At 41.6% G+C, this 21,107-nt stretch overlaps 1 protein-coding gene across 3 annotated transcripts in view; it reads left to right on the forward strand.

Annotated features, from left to right (window-relative positions):
* Positions 1-21,107, forward strand: part of RAB15 (RAB15, member RAS oncogene family) — a 248,682-nt gene that overhangs the window by 92,078 nt on the left and 135,497 nt on the right. Inside the window, exon 3 of one of the 3 annotated variants that reach the window (XM_069208903.1) lies at positions 14,799-14,851. The exons of the other annotated variants lie outside the window; for them this stretch is intronic. Coding sequence (XP_069065004.1) covers positions 14,799-14,851 — 53 coding nt within the window. The remainder of the gene's footprint in view (positions 1-14,798; positions 14,852-21,107) is intronic. 3 annotated transcript variants of the gene reach the window in all.

Here is a 21,107-nt window from a genome sequence, read left to right on the forward strand (position 1 = left end):
CTTGCAGTGACTATTACGTTTCCTTGTGACTTGGAGAGGGTTTTTTTTGGCGGGTTTCACTGTTAAAGAACCCCGCGCAACTGCCCTGCCTCCTGCACAAGGACGGTAGGCCAGCCCCCCTCACAGCCCTGCACCCTCGATCTGCCATGCCTCCTGGTGGGTTGTCCACCCCGTAGGTACCATTTATTTCTTTGGCTTGGACGCCGGTGAGGGCCTGGGGTAAGTAGACGTACACACCCAGGAATAGGGTGACCAGAATTCTGAAGCCAAAACTCGGGACATTTCACAAAAATGGAAGGACTACAGTTTTACTTCAACTGAGTGCACAGAATGACAGCGCTCCTCAGCACAGAATTCCAGAAGGGGCACTAAGAACATTAATAAAATGCAATTTTTAAAGCAAGTATTATGCCTGTTAATTAATTTGGCTTCTTATAACAGCTACTAACTAAACCCTGCTTTTGAAGACATAAAAAGGCACCTCTCCCTGAGTCGACCCTCTAAAAAAAAAAAAAACAGGACATAAGCTATATTTCCGAAATCTGGCGGGGCAGCTGGTGAAAAATCGGGACTGTCCCGGCAAATCCAGGACACCTGGTCAACCTACCCAGGAAGAGGTAAGATTTCAAATCTCTTTAGAGTCAGAGGGGCTTCTTCACTGCAGAGCTGGTGGGGGAGGTAGTTCCAAGGGGGAGATGTTTGCGCAGGACCGCCATAGAGGGAGAGCAGCACAGACTGTGCGCCCCAGAATTTGGACTTTTCAGGGCTGTGGTGACGCTTCTACCATAGATCTTATTTGACATTCTACATCTAAAAAAGATCATTTTTCTGGTCATAAGAGTTTAGTGCAAATGTGCAAAAACGTGATTAAATTGCAGTATGTAGAAACATCTTGTTTAAATCTAAATACATATGAAATCAAGTCAGGGTATAAAAATGAATGCTAAAATCATGAAATTAATGCTTTATAAGCCTGATCAAGAAATGTTGTTTGCATTATTATCGCACTATCTTGCCCAACACCAAAACAGTATCTGACAGCCTCAACAGTGGATCTTAATTGTTCCTTATTAAATATAGGTCACAAATACTTTTTCATTAAATACAAAAGTTTAGGGAAAAAACATAAAACTTGCAAAAGGGATTCGATTGTGAGCCCACAAACTCAACAATTTTGTCTTTGAATACTGGGTCCCATTTCCCCTCAAATTCATAGATCGAGATATAAAACAATCTAAACCTTAAAACTGTCATTTTAACCTACCCTGGGGAGTTTGACTGTAGAGACTCTAGACTCCCCAAGGAAAAGGTATCAAAGACGAAGTCCATTCGCTTATATCATTTGGCCTGAGCTCAGTTAGAGTGCTTCTGCCTAAGTGTAAAAGTTCCACGGAGTAATTTTTTTTTGAGCCAATCGCCTTAACTGTAGTTTTGTAAGTTTCTCTGTTTGAGGGTAAAGCTATAAGTCCTTATATGCAGATTTTCTTCCTTCCAGATGGATTAAGAATTTAAGCAATGATGGATCTGCTCTTGCACAGTCGAAGCAGTAATTCAAGGTGCTTCTATAATGAAGCGGTAGCAAAGATTTAAACTTAATTCTCCCCTGATGGCACAATGAGGACTAGCAGAACGAAGATGAAGAAGGCTGCGAACACAATGCATAAAACGTTTGCCAAGACTGACAATAGTTTTAGGATTGAGCACTGGAGATGCTTATAAGAGATATGGAATAAGTTTCATGCTTCATGCTTTCAAGGATGGGTTGATTGCTTTACCGCCAAAGAGGTTTGCAAACCTTTTGACAGGTGCAGTGATCGTGATTGACTTGAGCTTTCTGCTGGCTAGATGATTCGACCATGAAATCTTACTGTCAAAATTCATCCCGAGATAATCGTATTGTTTGGCTATTTCAATCGTAGTGTCTCCATGGACCCACCCCGCAAGCCTAGGTTTATTTCCAAAAATCATGATTTTCATTTTTGACAGATTGGCAACTAGTCCGTTCTCCAGAATTAATTTATTCTGATGGTTTAATTGATGTAGAAGGGCTTTTGGTGTTTGTGACCTTTTCACCAGATTGTTAGCATAGGCTAAATATGGTACTTTTGAACCACCCAACTTGGGTGGAATGCCCTGGTCTGACTCCGACTCACTTAAATCGGAGATGTATAAGGAAAATAATAAGGGGCCTAAATCAAAACCTTGTTTGAGGTCATTTTCAGTGCGGAATTTAGAAGTTAAGGTATTGTCAGTGCACAACTTTACCTGCAGCCATGTGTCAGTATGCAGTTCGATAGGAAAATGCAACAAACAAGGATCAATTTACCACTTCATGAGCTTGGCCCATAACCTTTGACGATTCACTTTGTCGAATGCGGTGGAGTAATCCAGGAAACTGGCATATAATGTTGCCTTCTTTGTTATTGATGTTTTTGCAAGTAAAGTGAGTGGCGTAACATTGTCAACATTTAAGCAACCATTGCAAAATCTAATTTGTGTTAATGGTATTAACAGTTGATCATTGGCCCAATTCTTCAATTTATTTAGTAGATGCTTGCAAATAGCTTCCCTTCAAAGTCTGGAAGTGCAATTGATGGTTGGATCTTGCTTGGGGCCCCTCGTGTAAATTGGATTGGTTATTGCGCCTTTCCACGAGGATGGAACTTGCCCAGACTTGTTTACGTAGGAGAATAACTTTTCCAGAAGAGTACTCCAGACGGAGACTTCAAATTTTACCAAATCTTTCGGAAAGCCGTTAGGACCGGCTGCTTTGGAAGAGCTTCTTATTAATTTTGCTATTTCCTCCTTAGTGATGTTAAGATATGTTGCCAAGCCTCTTGGAAATTCAAATGAGCCATTATTAGCTGATTTAAATGGAGACTTTCTATGTGTTTCCCATTTGTAATTTGATATAAATAGGTCACCTGGCCACAGATATGATCCTGAGCCTTAACCAACCAAGGTCCAAAAAGCCCTTTCATTTCAAGAGGAGATGGCTTACAACAATTTGGCCCAGGCGTGTTCTTGGCCTTCCTGTTTTGTGTGCATTTCCTTTTAACTGAAGCCTTCATATTTTTAATTATTGCATTACGGTCATTAGAAGGAGGGAATTTCAGACTGTGTCCCAGTGTCTTACAATAGATCCTTTTTGCCTAGCTTAGTTGCTGAACAACGGACAAATAGGGAATATTTCGCCGTACATTCAGTAATTTTGTCATCGGGACCAACAATATGGAATCTAATATATGTTGCCAGGTGTTCATCCTGTTGTCACTGATCTTAAAGTTGGGATGTTCATTTTAAAAGGTGATCATAATGGCTTCATTGCTCCACACAAATTAGAAGCCTTATTTTTCAAAGTGCTGTTCCATTTACGCTTCTTGCCATTGGCTGAGATCAAATGATGACTGTTTGTCATTGTCTGAGTTTCCAGCTGATCTAGGGCCAGATGTACCAAACGTTTTGCGACTCGCAAACGGCAAAATCTGCCGTTTGCGAGTCGCAAAACGCGTACCCCAATGAAGAAATGCATTTTGCGAGTCGTTACCGACTCGCAAAATGCATTTCAGACTCGCAAATAGGAAGGGGTGTTCCCTTCCTATTTGCGAGTCGCATTGGCATGCAATACCATTTGCGACCGCATATGCGGTCGCAAATGGCATCGCAGTTACCAACCACTTCAAGTGGATGGTAACCCAATCGCAAATTGGAAGGGGTCCCCATGGGACCCCTTCCAGTTTGTGATTGCACCCCAAAATATTTTTTCAGGGCAGGGAGTGGTCCAAGGGACCACTCCCTGCCCTGAAAAATCCGAAACTAAAGGTTTCGTTTTTTTTTTTTGTAGTGCAGCTCGTTTTCCCTTAGGGAAAACGGGCTACACTTAAAAAAAAAAAAAAACCTTCTTTATTGACAAGCAGGTCGCTAACATGGAGGCCTGCTGACGTCAGCAGGCCTCCATGTTAGCGAGTGCCCATACTCGCAATGGGGCCACAATTTGCGACCCACCTCATGAATATTCCTGAGGTGGGTCATTGCGACCCCCCTCATGAATATTCCTGAGGTGGGTCATTGCGACCCCATTGCGAGTTGCAGTCGGTGTCTGAGACACCGTACTGCATAGCAATTTGCGACTTGCAAATTGCGAGTCGCAGGGACTCGCAATTTGCAAGTCGCAAATTGCTTTTTTGGTACATCTGGCCCCTAGTTCGATATTAAGAACTAAGCTTTGAGGGTCACTCTCCGGCCTCTGAATGGCATGGCTATTGCAGAGATTATAGTTTGTATCATGGACATAGGTATAGGGAATGATGGTAGATGCCATTGGACCCCGGGGTGTGGGCTTAGCGGGCTGTGGGTCTAGCGGGCTGATCCTCCATAGATCTCCCATTAAGTGCCCTATGTCCAGAATCTGTCAGGGGGTTGTAGGTGAATCTAGTTCGAGTATTCGGTCCCTTTTGTGTTCCCTGCTGTATGATTTTGGGATCAGGGATAATGTAACTTGAGTCTGGTTCCTCTATAGATGAAGAATGATTCGCTGGCGGGAAAAAAGTTTTGGTTGAAGTCCCCAGTGATGATAACACATAGCTGTTAATACATTTCCATTAATAACTCCAGCTCCTCCAGTAATTAGTAAAACTTGTATTTATTTTTTATGAGATGAGGGGGGAATAAATATTTATGATCAGGAACCTTGCGGGAGATTGGCGTCTTAGTAGGACTGCCCATATGTAGTCCGAAGATTGATTTTAATTTTATATTTGTCATGCAAAGTTTGTTACTAATCAGTGTTGCCAACCCACCACTCGGCCTCTCGAGGTCGTTCTTGTAGCTATAATTTCGTGCTTAGAATAATCTGGGATCATTAAAATAGAGGAATGCCAAGTTTCTTGAAAACATATTACACACTGCTCTTGAATACAGTTTGACAACTTTTCCCCCAAGTGATTCAGTTGCCTGTGATACCCAGCGATATTCCAAGATATAAAAATCTTCAAAATGCAACTATGTAAACCTAGTGACCTCTGTGGTGCGACCCCCCTCCCCCCCCCCCCCCCCCCAAGACTGCAGTCACAGTCCCAGAGTCTTAGCTTCTTATGTGTACACTCGCTGGGCCGACTGGTAAAGTATAGAGAGCCTCCTGAACCAAGAATCCAGGTACTGATGCCGCTGAAATGCCAAAGTTTGGATGGGCAAAAAGTAAATGAGAGTCTGAGGGTAAAGATTGATGCAAGTGATGCCACCATAGTCTGAGAAGAAAGAAGAGGTCTCTGCTGTCATCTGAACTGTGATTTGCTCCTGATAATCTCCTGAGATGTCGGCACCCGCCACCTTGCGGGGTAATAAGAGAGCTGGCTTCCTCACTGTCTCGCTGGTGGACATATGAAGATGAGCTGGGGGGTAAGAGGCCTACTTTGAGGCCCCCTTGCAGCAGAATGAGCGAGAAGATTCCTGCTCCGTGTGTGGCGTGGCCGTCCCTCTGTCCACCCAACGGTGCAGCTGCCAGGATGGACAGGCCTGTGCTGTGCATGGATCCCGGCTCTGGTGGGACCAGCTCCTCCTGCCTCCATGTCTTAGGAGCGCCTTATCCCGGAGGAGGCGCCTCATCCCTCTGTAAGAGGGTCCAGCAGGTGTGGTTCATCCACCTAGGAGGGACTTTGAGGGCACTGGTTCAAGGAGACACAGTTTGGCACACACATCTAAACCACCATGGCCCGAGCAAGCTCCTAGAATGAATGCGCCTCTGTCTGCCCACCTCCTCCCACCACAGATCAGATGTTTGTGCTCCTGCGGCAAACACCCAGTGCCCTAACAGATGTTGCTGCTCTGTTTTTGCTGAATGCGCACATTTCTGAATCTTAATAAGATATGTTAATTGTATAAGCCTCAATAAATCACTTTATTTACATTCTGGTGCCTCAGACATGTAATTCCATAAAGAGTGTTTTAAGATGTGAAGATGAACAGAGCCGCCCTGAAACTCGGATTCCACGACATAGCACAGTACAGTGCAGCCCCGGGACTTCGATGACAACACTGGAAGAGGGTTGTAAACACATTCACTGCACTACTTTGAAAAGAAGGACAGAGATAGAGAGAAAGTATACAACTTTACTTGAAGGAAAACACTACATAAAGGGTCATCATGGAGTCTGTTACCTTGATGTGTCATTATGGTGCGCTTAAAATCTTCCTTGGTGTCATTATGTTTTCAACCCAAAACATAAAAAACACAGAAGTTAGCCAATCCTTTAACATAGTATTTTCACTGAATTTTTGTGGCTCTGTGATCATATATTTTGCTGATTTTTATTACTGTTTTTTTTTTTTTTAATTTGTGAACCATGTTTTCTAGTTTGTGAACCGCAAGTAGGTTACGATTACTGAGATCCAAGTATTGGTTCTTGAAATATTTGTTTTCTGTGACTCTTATATGGTTTTGTGATCAGTTTTTGGTTTCTGAAATGCTTATCGTTCAAGTTATATTGTTGACACCCTCGGAGGCATCAGGCAAGGTTCAGGAACCCAAAGACCAGGTTTGTGAACCCCACTCCACCTGCCTTCCTTAGGGAGTCAGCGATGAAGGCTTTTCACCTCTTCGAGGTGGACCCTCAATCCACTTAGTATGAAGCTGTGACCATCATACCTGATACAGGCGCTCCAAAAGGTTTTTGTAGTGCAGGTTTGCTACACTGAAGGACCCGGTTTTCTGACTTGTCTGATGGCTGACGGAAAGATCAGTCTTATTCCTTCTCATCCAATCCGGTGAAGCTTGTGATGTCAACAGGCTCTGAGTGTGAGGGCTCTAGTCCAATCAGGTAAGGCTTATTATGTGAACAGGCTCTGAGTGTGAGGGCTCTTGTCCAATCAGGTAAGGCTTATTATGTGAACAGGCTGTAAGTGTGGGGACCTGAAATCCTCTTCATGGCTCAATTTAAAGTTATTTTGCCAAACCAAAGTTTGCAGTCAGTTTACAAACTTACCTACCAGTATGTCATTATGCTTTCGCCCCCCCCAAAAAAACCTCACCAAAATTAGCCAGTCTATTAACGTTGTATTTTTCCCTGAATTTGTGTAATTCTGCGATCATATATTTTGCTGATTTTATTATTTTTTAAAAAGATTTGTGATCCATGTTTTCTAGTTTGTGAACCCAGTCGCTCTTTCTCTATATTTGAATGGCTTACTTTGGAACTTCGTGCGCAGCACAACTCTCCTATCAAGAAAAACGCCATTTCCTAACCACCAGGTGACAATTCCGCACTTACTGAGGAATTAATTGACTTTGCAAGTGACCTATCTTCACAAAGTGATAAACTGATCTTCCTAGGAGACTTTAACCTTCACTGGGGCACCTCAGAAGACTCGCTACCAATCGGCTTGCCACATTTCTCTCCGGAAATGATCTTTTACTCTTTGACTTAATCAAAACCACCAGCAACCCCCTCACCTGCAACCATCACATTTGACAACCCACCCAAAAAAGCAGAATAATTTGTACAGTTCTTTGATGCAAAAGTTAAATTGCTCCTGGACCAAGATACACTTCCTATCCCAATGAGGATCGCAAATCCAAATTCTCTTGACACCGTTTTGACATCATCACTGAAGATGCCCTTCTCAAGAGCATCTTGAAAACCGAACCTTCAACCCACTCTCTAGACCCTATCCCGAACAACATTATAATAGGTCTCTACAACCTTACTCCCCCTCATACTGGACAAATCTGGTTAACCTCTTTCTCAGTCAAGGATGCTTTCCTGATGCCCTCAAAACGGTCAGGTGACCCCACTACTTAAAAAACTCTCCGCTGATGTGAATGACCTTAATAACTTTTGCTCAATAACCAACCTCCCTTTCCTCGCCAAAATTACTGTAAGATGTGTTGCCAAGCAACTCATCAAACACATCAACCAGAACAACCTTCTAGACGAATTTCAATCCGGTTTCCGTCAAGGATGCGTCACCAAAACAGCCCTGCTACAGATTATTGATGATGCCCTTCGAGTCCTAGACTCGAGAAGCTCCTGGGTCCTGATCCTTCTTGACCTTTCTGAAACCTTTGATACTGTAAACCATCACACACTTCTTAACACTAAATCAAAGAAAGGAAATTGAAGGAGTGGTACTTAAATGGTTTGAATCTTACCTCACTGGGAGATCTGAGATCATTACAATTGAAAACTGGTGTCAACTCTAAAGACAATCAATCAAGTAGTACCTCAAGGCTCTGTCCTTGCTCCTAACCTATTCAATCTTTATATTGAACCACTAGGAGCCCTTTAAACAGAGGCCAGGGTCCTCTATCACCTCTATACTGATGACACACAACTGTACCTCGAGGTCTCCTCCGCACATGACAACTCATTACCCGCCACCACCCTCAACTCCATCCTAGAATGGATGACGTCTCATCACCTAAAACTGAATCCCTCTGAAACTGAATTCCTTCTTATCTCTACCTCAAATGCTCCACCTCCTGTTCTATCATGGAGAGATAATCTGAACATTTTTAGCAATAAACCTACTATCGTTGACAGTGCCAAATTCCTTGATATCATCTTGGAGAAAGGACTTAACCTCCAATCCCAAATCAGCTCCATGGCAAAAAGTGCACACTTCTAACTGCGTCTTCTCTGGGGGTTCCGGCGTTAAGTTCCTGAGCAAGACCTCAAAACCCTTGTATAGTCTTTGGGACTCTCCAGATTGGACTATTGTAATTCTCTCCTTACAGGCCTACCTATCTCCGTTAAAATCCATCCTCCACTCGGCTGCATGTTTCATCTACGGGGCCACATCACACCTTTGCTGCTAACTCTTCGCTGGCTTCCTCTTGAAGCTATGACTATATTCAAGACTGCTTGTATCACCCATGAAGCCTTTCACACCTCCACCTCTTGCTACCTAGCTAACAAACTCAAGATTTCAGGTGGCTCCAGACCATCATGGAATTCAGAAAATTTGCTGCTCGAACCTCCACCCTTCAAAAGAGAAAGACACATGGCGTAATCTTTCTCCGGTAAAGCAGCTAGAATTTGGAATTCACTACCTCCAAACCTTTGTATCACAACCTCATTCTAGATCTATAAAACTCTTCTCTTTCAAAGACATTTTTCTTAATAGCACTCCACTCCAATGCTCCGGACCAGGCATTGCCATCTCATTTTATAGCGTGACCATTACGGTTACATGACACCCTCAAGAGCTCGCTCCAACTCTATATATATATATGTAGTATATATTTGTGTAACCCTAATCGCTTTAACTTTTTCAAATTGTAATTTTTTGATTATGCAACTTGTAAATATGTAACTCTCACCTTGAGTAATCGTAGTAGCTATACATATTGTCACCTTCTACTATACTGCTCTAAATTTCTTATGTAAAGTTCTTGTGTTCTGTTGTAAAGCACTGTGACACCTCTGGTTAATGTCTGCGCTCTATAAAAATGCATAACAAAATAACTAAAAAAAGATTATATTTAATCTTACTGAATAAGCATATTTAAATTAATAAATCAATCCATCAGTTTTAGAGTGCAAACACTGGCCTAAGAAGGCAAGCCGGTGCTGAGCAAATGATACCAATGTCAGATATTTCATCCATCACCCAACCACTGAGAGGAAAACCACTATGATTTTAACAGTTGTCTACATTTGGTTTACTCATCCAGCTCTCACAATTGTAGGGTAAGGTTATCACATCATTTGGCTTCCAAATAAGAAGAGTCCTTCCTCCCATTCCTTTAATCTAAAAATGGAGTCCTGAAACATCCTTGCTTCACTAGATCTCTTATTTCTGAAAGGATTATAGTGCTGAGATCTGTCTCTCAGATATTTTGGGCCAGGCTCATGGTATATACAATCTACTAGTGTCAAAGTTTTAAACCGGACACGCTTTTTCACAGGCACCCAGCGGAACTGTCTGCGATGACCCGCTATCGATGATCGCCTCGAAGGTTTCAAGATCACTCACGCCACCGCATTCTGCACCACCTAAAGTCTCTTAGTCAAAGTCTTTGGAGGACCGAGATAAAGGCTGTTAACATAGTCAATACACAAAGTGATCAGGGCATGTACAACTATTTTCCATGCTTTCAAAGGCAAAAGATCTAGAAATGTTATCAACGTCCGCCGTAGGGCAGATCCCATCCCTGTCGTATTACGGATTTGCTGGTGGAGTGACAACTTATTGTCAAGTTTCATCCCCAAGTTTTTTTTTCTTTTTGAATAAAGTTATCAGGGGTGTCGGCAGCCCCTCCAGCACCATTCATCAAAGGTAAAATGATTAGCTTTCCCAAGGATCAAAATCTTGGTCATTTCTGAATGACACTTCAGGTAGCTCTGTTGCATCCCATTGGTAACCTGTGATAGACAGTTTTTAAAGTTGCAACTGAAGCTGCAATTGATTCTCTCTCCATTGATGAGCTGTGTATCATCCACATAAGACACTATTACACTAATTTAATTGTTAAAAAACATACTTAAGAATAAAAGCATCTACTCTGATAAAACCCTGTTCATAATGCCAAATTTAGTGTAAAGTTGGCCAGCACTTTTTGCTATATCAGTAAGCAAAAAATTAATTTCAGGATTTCCCACTCACCCCTGCAAAAGTGACTCACCCTAATAACTTCTCACCTTGGTTAACAATCTGCATCACAATATGGGACAAAAATAATGAATGAAAAAAATAGCATTTCACATGGTCTCACGGTCTCCAGCAGACCTGCATTGGAATTATTGCTGTTTTGTAATATATATATATATATATATATATATATGTCGAGAGAGAGTGATAGAAATATGTATATAATAAAATGCTCTCTGTCGTACTTAAAAGGATATTGCAAGTCAAAGTGGATCTCCATGACTATATAGAGGAACAAGGTGAAAGGCTGGGGGTTTCTTTATAAGGTTATAGAACTTTGAAGGTGACTTGCAATATCCCTATATTTGGCTGGGGTACTTTATTCCATATAATACGTAGTTACACCATCACTTTTCCCCACAAACTACTTAAATCTTTAGTGCATAGCTCTTTCGTATGAAAGAGAGAGCATGTTTGCAAACATATAGAATACAAATAGAATATCTAGTGCAAAATTAAACACATCAAAAAGCAGTTAGATATTTGTTGCAAAAAGATATATTGAATCAATTTAATACAATTCAGTTTTTTTTTAAAAAGGTGCAGTTGCAACCCACAGAAAGATTCTCACTTTTCTATAACTACCTTAGGAGTGCAAAAAATAAACCTGTTGCAATAAATTTCCCCTTTTCTGCTGGTCATGGCACGGATAGAAAAGTAGAGCAGAAGAAAGAAAAACAAAGGTTTTGTTTTCATTCGTTGAACAGCTGCTTCAATTATACTCCATTACCGTACCTGCCTTCCCCCTCGGCTGCTTGCTCTGACAGCAGGCATTGCAATGTCAGAATTCAACTATAATTACTTATTACAGTTGAGTTCTGATGTCATTTCTTTACAAATGGCCACTGGGGGAGCCACAAGTCACAGATCATAAAGAAATTAGAGTGACAACTTAAATATAGGAATTGCAGAATATTGTGTGTTATAAGGAAATTAGATATTAGTTTTTATACAGCAACTGTATTATTCCATGTATTCCAAAAAGATGTATCTATTGGTCATCTAAAGGTGTCATTATCTAAAGAGATGATAACAGAATAATTCATGCTGAAACAAAACACATCTTATAATGGCTGCAGGAATATGTGGCGAGAGTGCATCTCCATTAGGCAGCTATTCTGCAAGTGGCTGCTGCTCCCCTGCTAGCCCCTCACACTGACTGCTTTGTCTGAGAGCTGATGTCGCCATGTTGGATTTAGGGCTCTGTGCCATGTGAGGACAACATGAACCCCATTCCATATAACAGCAATGACTTGAGCTGCAAGCTCACCTTGTGCATATGTATGTGTTGGTATTCACATAACACAAATCCAGGAGGAGATCAGCAGAATCGTAAGACTAGGGTTAGAGGTAAACTCTTTGATATTCTTGTTGGTCTTACCATGAATGGTCAGTGAACCTCCACTAGACAGAGCTTTTTTGGGGAATTCACGTTATCCTTGCAGGTAGTTGCTCGCCCTGGAAACTCTCACAACTTGCCCATGTTCGAGACAGTAGTAAGCACACCTCCAGGGTGGAGGTGGGATGGAAGGACCCCGTATGTAACGCAGGTGTAGAGTAAGGGTTTATTGACCGGGGAAATGAACCCTCTTGGAGAAACAAAGGACAAACAGAAGTGTGCAGATGCACCTCTCCACCGCCCCTCATGTTTCTGTATTTGGAAATGTCCTCAAAGTGGAAATTATGCATTCATACGTGTTAGGCATGCAAGTCCTCCTGGGACTGGCTTAGATTTTATTAAGTACCCCAGGGCCGGCCAGGTAAGTTATTCCACCAGCATTTCCCTGATGCTGCAGCCCTTGGAGGCCAGTATTGAAAGCCCAGGGGCATTTCTGGTGCCTCTAACACTTTCCACAGCTCTCTGAAGTTAAATGCAACAGGCACGGGGGGGAGAGGGCGTTAGAAAGAGAGGGAGGGAATGGGATGGTAGAGAGGATGCAATCAACGAGGGAAAGAAAGACCAAAAGAAGAAAGAGATTGCATGAGGAGGTGAAGAGAACGGGCCTGGTCTTGGCATCATTTTGTCAGGGCTGGTTTTGTTTTTCTAGTCAGACATTTGACACAAAGCAGGAGACATTTCACAGGATCAAATTGATGACTTTTTTCTGAGTTTCATTAGTTGGGAAAATCTCTCTGAAGGACTATTCACTGCAGTTCGCACGCACTAGTTGCAATAACAATAGCAATTATAAGTCCACACAACTGTGCACCAAGGGCTACTTATAGTCACAAGTTGGCCATCTGACTCCATTTTCAGCAGTTTATTTTGGAGTGTGCAAGCAGTGAGAATGCCAATAATTTCCATGCTGTTTCAGAAAACTCTTCCGGGTGCATGAGCACAATGACATGATTAGCATACAATTAGCAAGCCTGAATAAACTACAAAATTAGATTTTGGAAGAGTCTGGCATCATATGCGTGCAGTTCATATGAACACAGCTCAAAGCTAGTCTCTCTCTTAAGCTCTAGCTGCACAGTTTGTAGTGTTGGATCAGTGCTGCCTTCTGGCGTCCCCCTGAATTTCGAAGACAGAATATCGTTGTATGGATTTGTTGAGGACAAAATATTGAAAGTTAAGTAACTACAGATTTTCTATGCCTAACTCCATATATATATATATATATATATATATACCTCCATGATATATACACTCTTCAAAGTACATAGATGTGGGCTTACAAAGTAGATCTATACTTCCTCTCTATACACTTACCTTTCAGCATGTTGGTCTCTGATATTTTGTCCATAATATTCATATATCACAATATTCATAGCCTTAATATTCAGTCGCACAGTCCTGTCGGCTAAGGAATCATTTTTTTACAACAATGTTCCCAAATAAAGGTCTGGGTGGAAGGAGCGGCAGACTGGAGACTTCATGAAATTACTACAAATAAGCTAAAAATGGTGAGGGTCCCTGGCACAGCCCGGCCACTCTGTTCAGCTTTAGGCTGATGTATGCTAAGTTGTTGAAGGGAGCTAGTGGTATGAGAGCATTGGCGCTGCCAGTTGAATCCTCTGAGGCCACCTCAACGAAAACACTTTTTATGACACGGGATGCCACTGAGATCATAAACTCCAGTCTCCTTCACAGTGTACTTTACTGCACACTATGGGGTCCCTTCATCTTGAGGAGCCATGTGGAAGATACTAATCCATCAACTTTCCAGACTATCTCAAGCATGTAATTCCCAAGTAAGATCTTAAAAACAAGGGTCACTCATCACCCATGAGTTTTAGAAAGCAGAAAAAATCAAGGGTATTTTTGATGTTTTCTACTTGTCCTTGAGTGGGTCACGTAGAGGAAAAGTGTCCGTACCAGCAATGAGTTAAGGAGTTGAGAATGCATTCACCAATGACTCCTTGACTAATAAAAATACATTCTGGAGTCTGCCATCCATCTTGGCAAACGGATCCCAGTATCTTCAGAAAATGGTGGCACTCTATACCCGTGCCAGATTCCTGCAATATTGAGATAAAGAAACATGACAGAAGGTCACTGAAAGCAACGTGCACTCAGCTCTGGATCACACTTGATCACTCACTCGGGAGCCGGAGAACTCTCCAAGATTCCAAAACTACCTGAAGAAATCAAACTTCTGGAAGGATTTTTATTGAGATGTCTGGACTCCCTCCCCACATGAACTCCACAAGGGACTAGGCCCCCTAGAAAGAGGCAGAGATGATGATTGGGGAGATCACGCTAACATCTTGTTCATTGGTGTATCACAGATCAACCATTCCTCCTACCCAACTGTTCATCCACATTGGTTTAACATCTAACAACTTTAGACCATTGACTGAAGCTTTAGCCAGTCTAAATCACCCTTGTAGGTTTTCAGGAATGCTCAAAGGATCAAAAGACTGAGGTGCTTGTAAGTAGCTGGAAGTATTATTATTATTTTGCGTGTTACAAAAAACATTACTGAATACACTGTTTGATTCTTCTCTTCTTTGTCCTATGTTATTGTGCACTTGGGTGGCTTAGTGAAGTAGTTTGTGGAAGGTGACAGACTTCAATACACTGTTGATCCTTAGTTCCATTGTGATCTTGTGGAGAATTATACCTATAAACACTTACTTTTAGGGGCTTTCATCAAGCCACCTTCGTCCATTGGTCTGTTATTGATTCACATTTTTCTTCCACCCAGAACACAGCGTGGGGCAGTGGGACATCCCAGTTTAGCAGTTGCCTGTCTTCACTGTGAGTAACAACATTCTGCTCTTTCACAAGAAGCACATCTACACACAAAGCAGTTCCCTTCAGAGCCCTGGACTACTAAGGCAATTTTTTGCTTTTTGACACCAAAAATATGCTTTTGCTTTTATCCAATGTTGTTTTTTTCGTACTGACGATGATCCAGAAGCTCCCACAGGAATAACTTTTACAAAAACAATGAAAAAACAAAACAAGCATTGACAAGGCAAAGAAAAGGATGGTGGATAACAGTAGACCTACCAGTTTCTCCAGTGCTTGTTTTCTATTGGAGCCTGATCACAATGAGCTCTGCATCTCATAAGTGAAAGTAAGTCTCCTTCTAGCTTTGGAAGAGTTCCTACACACTTACCTGGCACACTTTGTGCTGTGTAAGTAATTTGGTACCTATGTCTGGACTTTTAAGTTGTACAACCAGTGATTGTGCCAAATATAGGGTGATCAGAGGCATCCTGAATTTGGCTGGACAGTCCTGGTTTTTCACCAGCTGTTCTGGGAGATTTTGGGAAATTTAGCTCATGTCCCGGTTTTTAGAGAGGGCCGCCTGAAAACGCTGGGAGGTTAATTTTTTAAATAAGTCAAGATAGTTAGCAGGTGCTCTCAGAAAGCAGTTTAATTAACGGACATTATAATGGCTTTAAAAATTGCATTTATTGATGTTCTTAGTAATGAGTAATTGATGTTCTGCTGTAATTCTATGCTGATGAGCGTTGCTATTCTGTGCACTCTGAGAGTAAAATTGTAGTCCTTCTTCTATTTTTGGAAACGTCCCGGTTTTTGGCTTTAAAAATCTGGTCACCCTAGCCAAATATGATCACCCTTGCATAAAAGAGGTCAATTTTCGACCTACATTTATTTATTTTGTACAAAATCTGTTAATTTCCCTTTACCTCGCTTTACCTATTTAATGCGGCTTGCCACTTCCGAGCTTAACCTCCAATTACAAACTGAACCTCCACTTACAAACTGAACCTCCACTTACAAACTGAACATCCACGTACAAACTGAACATTCTCTTATCAAACTTAATATAAACAACTGTACTTTAAAAAGCAAGATTTAACAGCATATCAAAAACAGAAAAGGGAATTTTCCACAAAAAAGCAGAATTGTTTTCTTGCCTTCATAGAGGCCATTGCACGTTGGACGATGCCTTTCATGCCATTAATGTTTGGTAAGCGCCCAGACAACTGTTAGGAGTAATGAGGCGCGTCATAGTATCTGCGCTCTACTCGGCTGTACAGCTGGAGAGCTAAATGCTGAAGCATTTTAGGCTCGGTGATCTGTCCAGGCTCTTAAAAGCATCTTTGTGCCCCAGGGCTCTGGTAGAAGCGACGGGAACACCCTGTCGAGCAATGCACCAAAAAGCGCATTAGCACAAGGTTTCAGTCACTCATGGCTCATCAGGCAGCCAGGCAGAACCACTGCAAGCACAGAGGGTGTTGGGAGGGTGGCCGGAGGAGGTACCACAGCTCTGGGATGCATGGGATATTAGTCAGAGCATTTAAAGGACCATACAGACCTAAAGAGATCTTCTAGGCCCTACACCTAAGGGTTCCACGAATAAAGACTTTTAAAGGAGCAATCTGCCAAGATGAATGCGCTTTCGAAATGATTAACCTTTCACGCTTTGGCCTTCTTATCTCTTTTCCTTCTGGCCAGGTTTGTCTCAGCTGGTGTGACTTTTTATATTTAAGCGTTGTTGTTTACTCATTTGTGTATGTTTACTTTGGTCTTCGTTGAAGGTGATAATTCTTTGGTACGATGAGTCCCATCCATGCCTATGATGTCATGTGGAATGCTCTGTGCTTTCCCTGTGGGATGCTTTCGTGCAGTAGCGCTTTAGGGCCACTGGGGGCAACCTCTTGCATTACCATTAAGAAGAAAATGGGGCATGAAGTTAGAAGGAACTTCTGTTATCCTTGCTTCGCTAGAGAGAATCCATTATTGTGCACATCTGGCGCACAGCACAGAGGCGCAAGCCTGGTGCAGCAACCCATGTATTCCAGAAATACATGAAATCCAGAAATATGCAGTGTGTAGCCAGCAGCCAGCTTACCAGAAGCTTTTATGGGGCCGTCACTAAACTCTTGTGGGGCCGTCCTTAAACACAATGGGTCTGATTTAGATTTCGGCAAAGGGGAATACTCCATCACAAGTGTGACGGATCTCCCGTCTGCCTTATTGCGATCCAATTATATCCTTTGGTGATCGGAATACAGCGGACAGGATATCTGTCATGTTTGTGACGGAGTATTCCATCCGCCGAGGTCTAAATTAGGCCCTATGTTCTGAAACATTTCCAGACTGCTCCAGTATATGGTGCCACCTAGTGGTGACTGATGTTACATGTGTCATAATTTTTATATATATATATATATAACACAAAACCAGCCTCCTTGTTGTGATGTATAAATCAGTGGTTAATATGTAAATAAAAACGTGCCAGTGCCCAAAGCTCTCCTCTGAGTCACAGGGCTGCTGCAATTAACTGTGAGAGCACAGAATCCCGAAGGCATCTCCAGACTCTTCAATCCATTTACAGCCACTCCCTGCCCCTTTGACCCACTCTTGCAGCTTTCTGCTTTCCCCCTTTGTGAAGCTTTTCCGTCTTTCTTTCCTCCGTCTTTCCCATATGTGTCTTTAGCTTACAATAATTACCTGATGCAGGAAAAAAAGCGCGAGCCCTCAAAAATAAGTGCCGGTGCGACCCCCCAACCGGCTCAAATATAAGCACTGATAGAAATACATTTAAAAGTGACAGCATGGGCCCTTTAAAGAGTGGGGCTTGGTACAGACAACCCCGGCTGCTCCACACCCCCACAATGATGCTCTGAGTGGCTCAATGCTCAGAAAGCCAGCCTGGCAGGGCCGAGCCAGTGTGCAGATGAGGCCATTTGTCTACCTCCACTTCCCTGCTGACTCCCCAAGCATTACTCCACTAAGCATGATGGAGACACAAACAACCACAGGATACATCAAACAACAGGACTACATCTACACACCAAATAGCTACAGGCTTCGGCCAGGCAGGGAGGGTTGGATCAGGAATGTCCTCTGAGGTCCGGCAAGACTGACTCTGCCTTTCATCCTTTGCAGGTTGATATAATGTACTCATCTGAGCTGGAAAATTCATCCACTATTCATATGCCAAGAGATAACACAGGGCAAAGGCTGCCACCTCTCAGCGCTCTAAGGTGACTGCAGGGTACAGTGAAATCAGGTTCTCACCTCTATCTCCCCAACCCCGTCATTCTGTTAGTATACCTCCACTTTCTTCTGCCCTCTTTCCCTCCTTCGCATCCCTCCCTTAGCTGTTTCCTCCCTCACTCTCTCCCAGGCTCTCTTTCTAGAATCCTTTTCCCCATCACTTGCTCGCTCCCTCTTTTTCCCTCCTCTGAGCCTCATCATTTCCCCTCCCTTGTTTCCGCCACCCTTCCTTTGTACCTCTTTTATTTACTATATAATACTCAGTGCACTGTGTTAGACAAATATTGTATAGTACCATACACAAAGGTTTCTCTGATAATTCTAGGTTGGCCGAAGACCACCTAGGGTTTCCTTCCCAAGTTCAATTTGATGTTTGTTCACAACCATTGTGCATTCAGCAACAATATCCATTAAACATATATTCCGAAACACTAATAAAACTGTTATAATAAAAACATTAAAAAGTAAATTAACTTCACAAAAGAACACGAACATAATAGGAGCAGCCATTAAAATGGCATGATATTTCTAAAAATATTATTATATGCAAACTCATTGGGTAGAAATGTTTTAAGAGCTGACCATAACTAATTGTCAACAGAGTAATGCACTTTCCTACAGATTAGTTATTTCCCCACCCTGTTAGAGGTAGTTGGTGACACAAAACAGCATTTTCATTTCTCAGTATTCTTGCAATGCAGCAGCATCTTTTGCACCCAGGATCCTCTTTTCCTTTGAGGAATTACTCAATCCGGTAGCTTCGCAAATTCTGATAAAAAAGGAACTCTTCCTTTTTCGTGAAATAACCAATCATACACACAGAATAGTATCTTGTTTCTGCCATCCAGATTACACTCTTTAAATCAGTTTCAGATCCCATATAATGTATGTGTTTAGCATCTTTCATTTCTGCCAATAATGCACTTTAATATTCAATTGATGTATTCGATTATTTCAGATTAATCCCGGCTCTGCCCTGAGTTGACTAAAAAAATGGCATAGAATGTACTTTTAACTCAGACTACCAAGAGAAATGCGTGCGAAATCCCAGTTCTTCTAATTAACACCTATATTTTTTTAAATTTCAATTTGAATTAAACTAAATTTAATTTGTACTTATTTGATCTGTACTCAACAGTACTTACTTTATGTTGAAGAAAACATTAATTTGTACATAGTATAGTTCTGCAAGTATTTAGCAATTAAATGTTTGATTTAATATTTGGATGCTTGATGGGATTAGCACTATAAGCAACCAGATGTTCCACAACCTAAACTTGTAAATTCTGCTAGACTACGGAATTTTGTAGAATGCTCACAACTGATTTCTGTGTGGAACTACCAGGTCACTGGTTTGAAATCTGGTAAGGCAAAGACAGGACTTTTCTCTTTCCTAGCCAATAAAGGATTGCCATTAAATTGATTAATAATAGCAGCTGTAAATTCTTGAATTTACAAAAGACACAATTTCAATGTTCAGCACTATATAAAAAAAGTTATTACTCCAATTGCCTAACAAGATTCAGAAACCACATAGGCTCAGTGGTTGGAAGGTTTAGGTTATCTACAGAGTCCAGTAGCAAGACTGGATGGTGATTGAAGGCAGATCTTTCTCTCCTTTTTAATGAGCCCTAGTAATCTCTGCATTATGCCAGTTTTTTCGTACATGGCGAGTCATATCAGCCATATTGAATAATATAGTCAGATAAGGGAACAATACATTAATATTCTCCAGAATACATTTATCTTCAAGCATTTTATCTGGTCCTAGATTTTTCTCATTATGGGTCTGGCCAGGCCTTGTGAGCAACAAAAACAGAACTTTAAGAAGCACTACTGAGAGGAGCTGTGGCTCCAACCAGATGCTGGTTTTCTCAAGCACACCTTGAGTACAGCATTTGAGTGGACGGAAGTTGTGTGCTTCCACTGAAAAGAGTGCTTATATTACACTTTTTTCCATGTGGGAAAATGTATGCTCCATACAGCAGGGTTACATTGGCCATGGTGCAAGCCGATTTTGACGCTACAGCCCTGATCTGTTTATTGTGAAAAACAGGTAGGCCCGACAAACCTTCAGAACAGAAGATTTGAACTGTGATAATTCATGTTATGTCCTCTTAGGAGAGATAGTATTTTGTTTTCCTGACTGTAATATTGTATACATTTGTGTGCTGATGGTTGCATTGTGGGAAAGTTTAGAGGCACTACGGTAGACCTGGGTTGGTTATAGTGAAAAGCCAATGCGAAATGCTATGGGACTTGTTGGTATACTTGGAAAGCTTACGTCTGATATCATATGTCAGATCTATGTACTATTAAAAGTTATGACAATGGCAGTAAGCCTCAAGCCTGACTTATTTAATGTGAAAAATATTTGTTGAAGCCAATAGGCCTTTTAATGGTAAATTATCAGTCTGTGCTACCGCTATACATAGGTATCCTATTTCACGAAATCTCACAGATTACCATAGTAGGCACGGGTTTTGATGCTGGTCACCCCCTGTGACAAATCCCGGGGGTAAAAGATTTTTACTGTGTTAATCCTTGTTTGCCACATTTGCCATCATTAATTATCTACATATTTGTAATTTAATAACTATATGAATGATGGCAGCCAGTTTATGTTCTCTTCAGTATAACTGTGTTGGTTATGGCATCCATCAGTGATGACGGCTTAGGCCTTATTGTTTTTTGGAAAACATTATTTCAGATTCCATTTGTTTGATCTATTTATTCTATAAAGGTATAAGATAGCCTGTAGGCCAGACTTACTTATTGTGAAAAGCGTGTGTTACAGGCAATGGGTTTCTATTAACAGACTGTTATTATAGTGTGCTAAAGATTGTAGGCTGGTATTTTGCCACAAGGACTCTCACAGATTACCACAGTAGGCAAGGGATGGAAGATTTGCCCTATTTTATTGCTTGCTTTGCACACTCTGGAATGGTTTTATATTGTTTTAACTGCTGTAATTTTGTTTCTATGAGTAATTCTACTGTGGTACACCTGCTGGCCGCTTTGTGGGAACGTTTAT

This window comes from Pleurodeles waltl, chromosome 9, assembly GCF_031143425.1.
Source record: "Pleurodeles waltl isolate 20211129_DDA chromosome 9, aPleWal1.hap1.20221129, whole genome shotgun sequence".
Taxonomy (NCBI): domain Eukaryota; kingdom Metazoa; phylum Chordata; class Amphibia; order Caudata; family Salamandridae; genus Pleurodeles; species Pleurodeles waltl.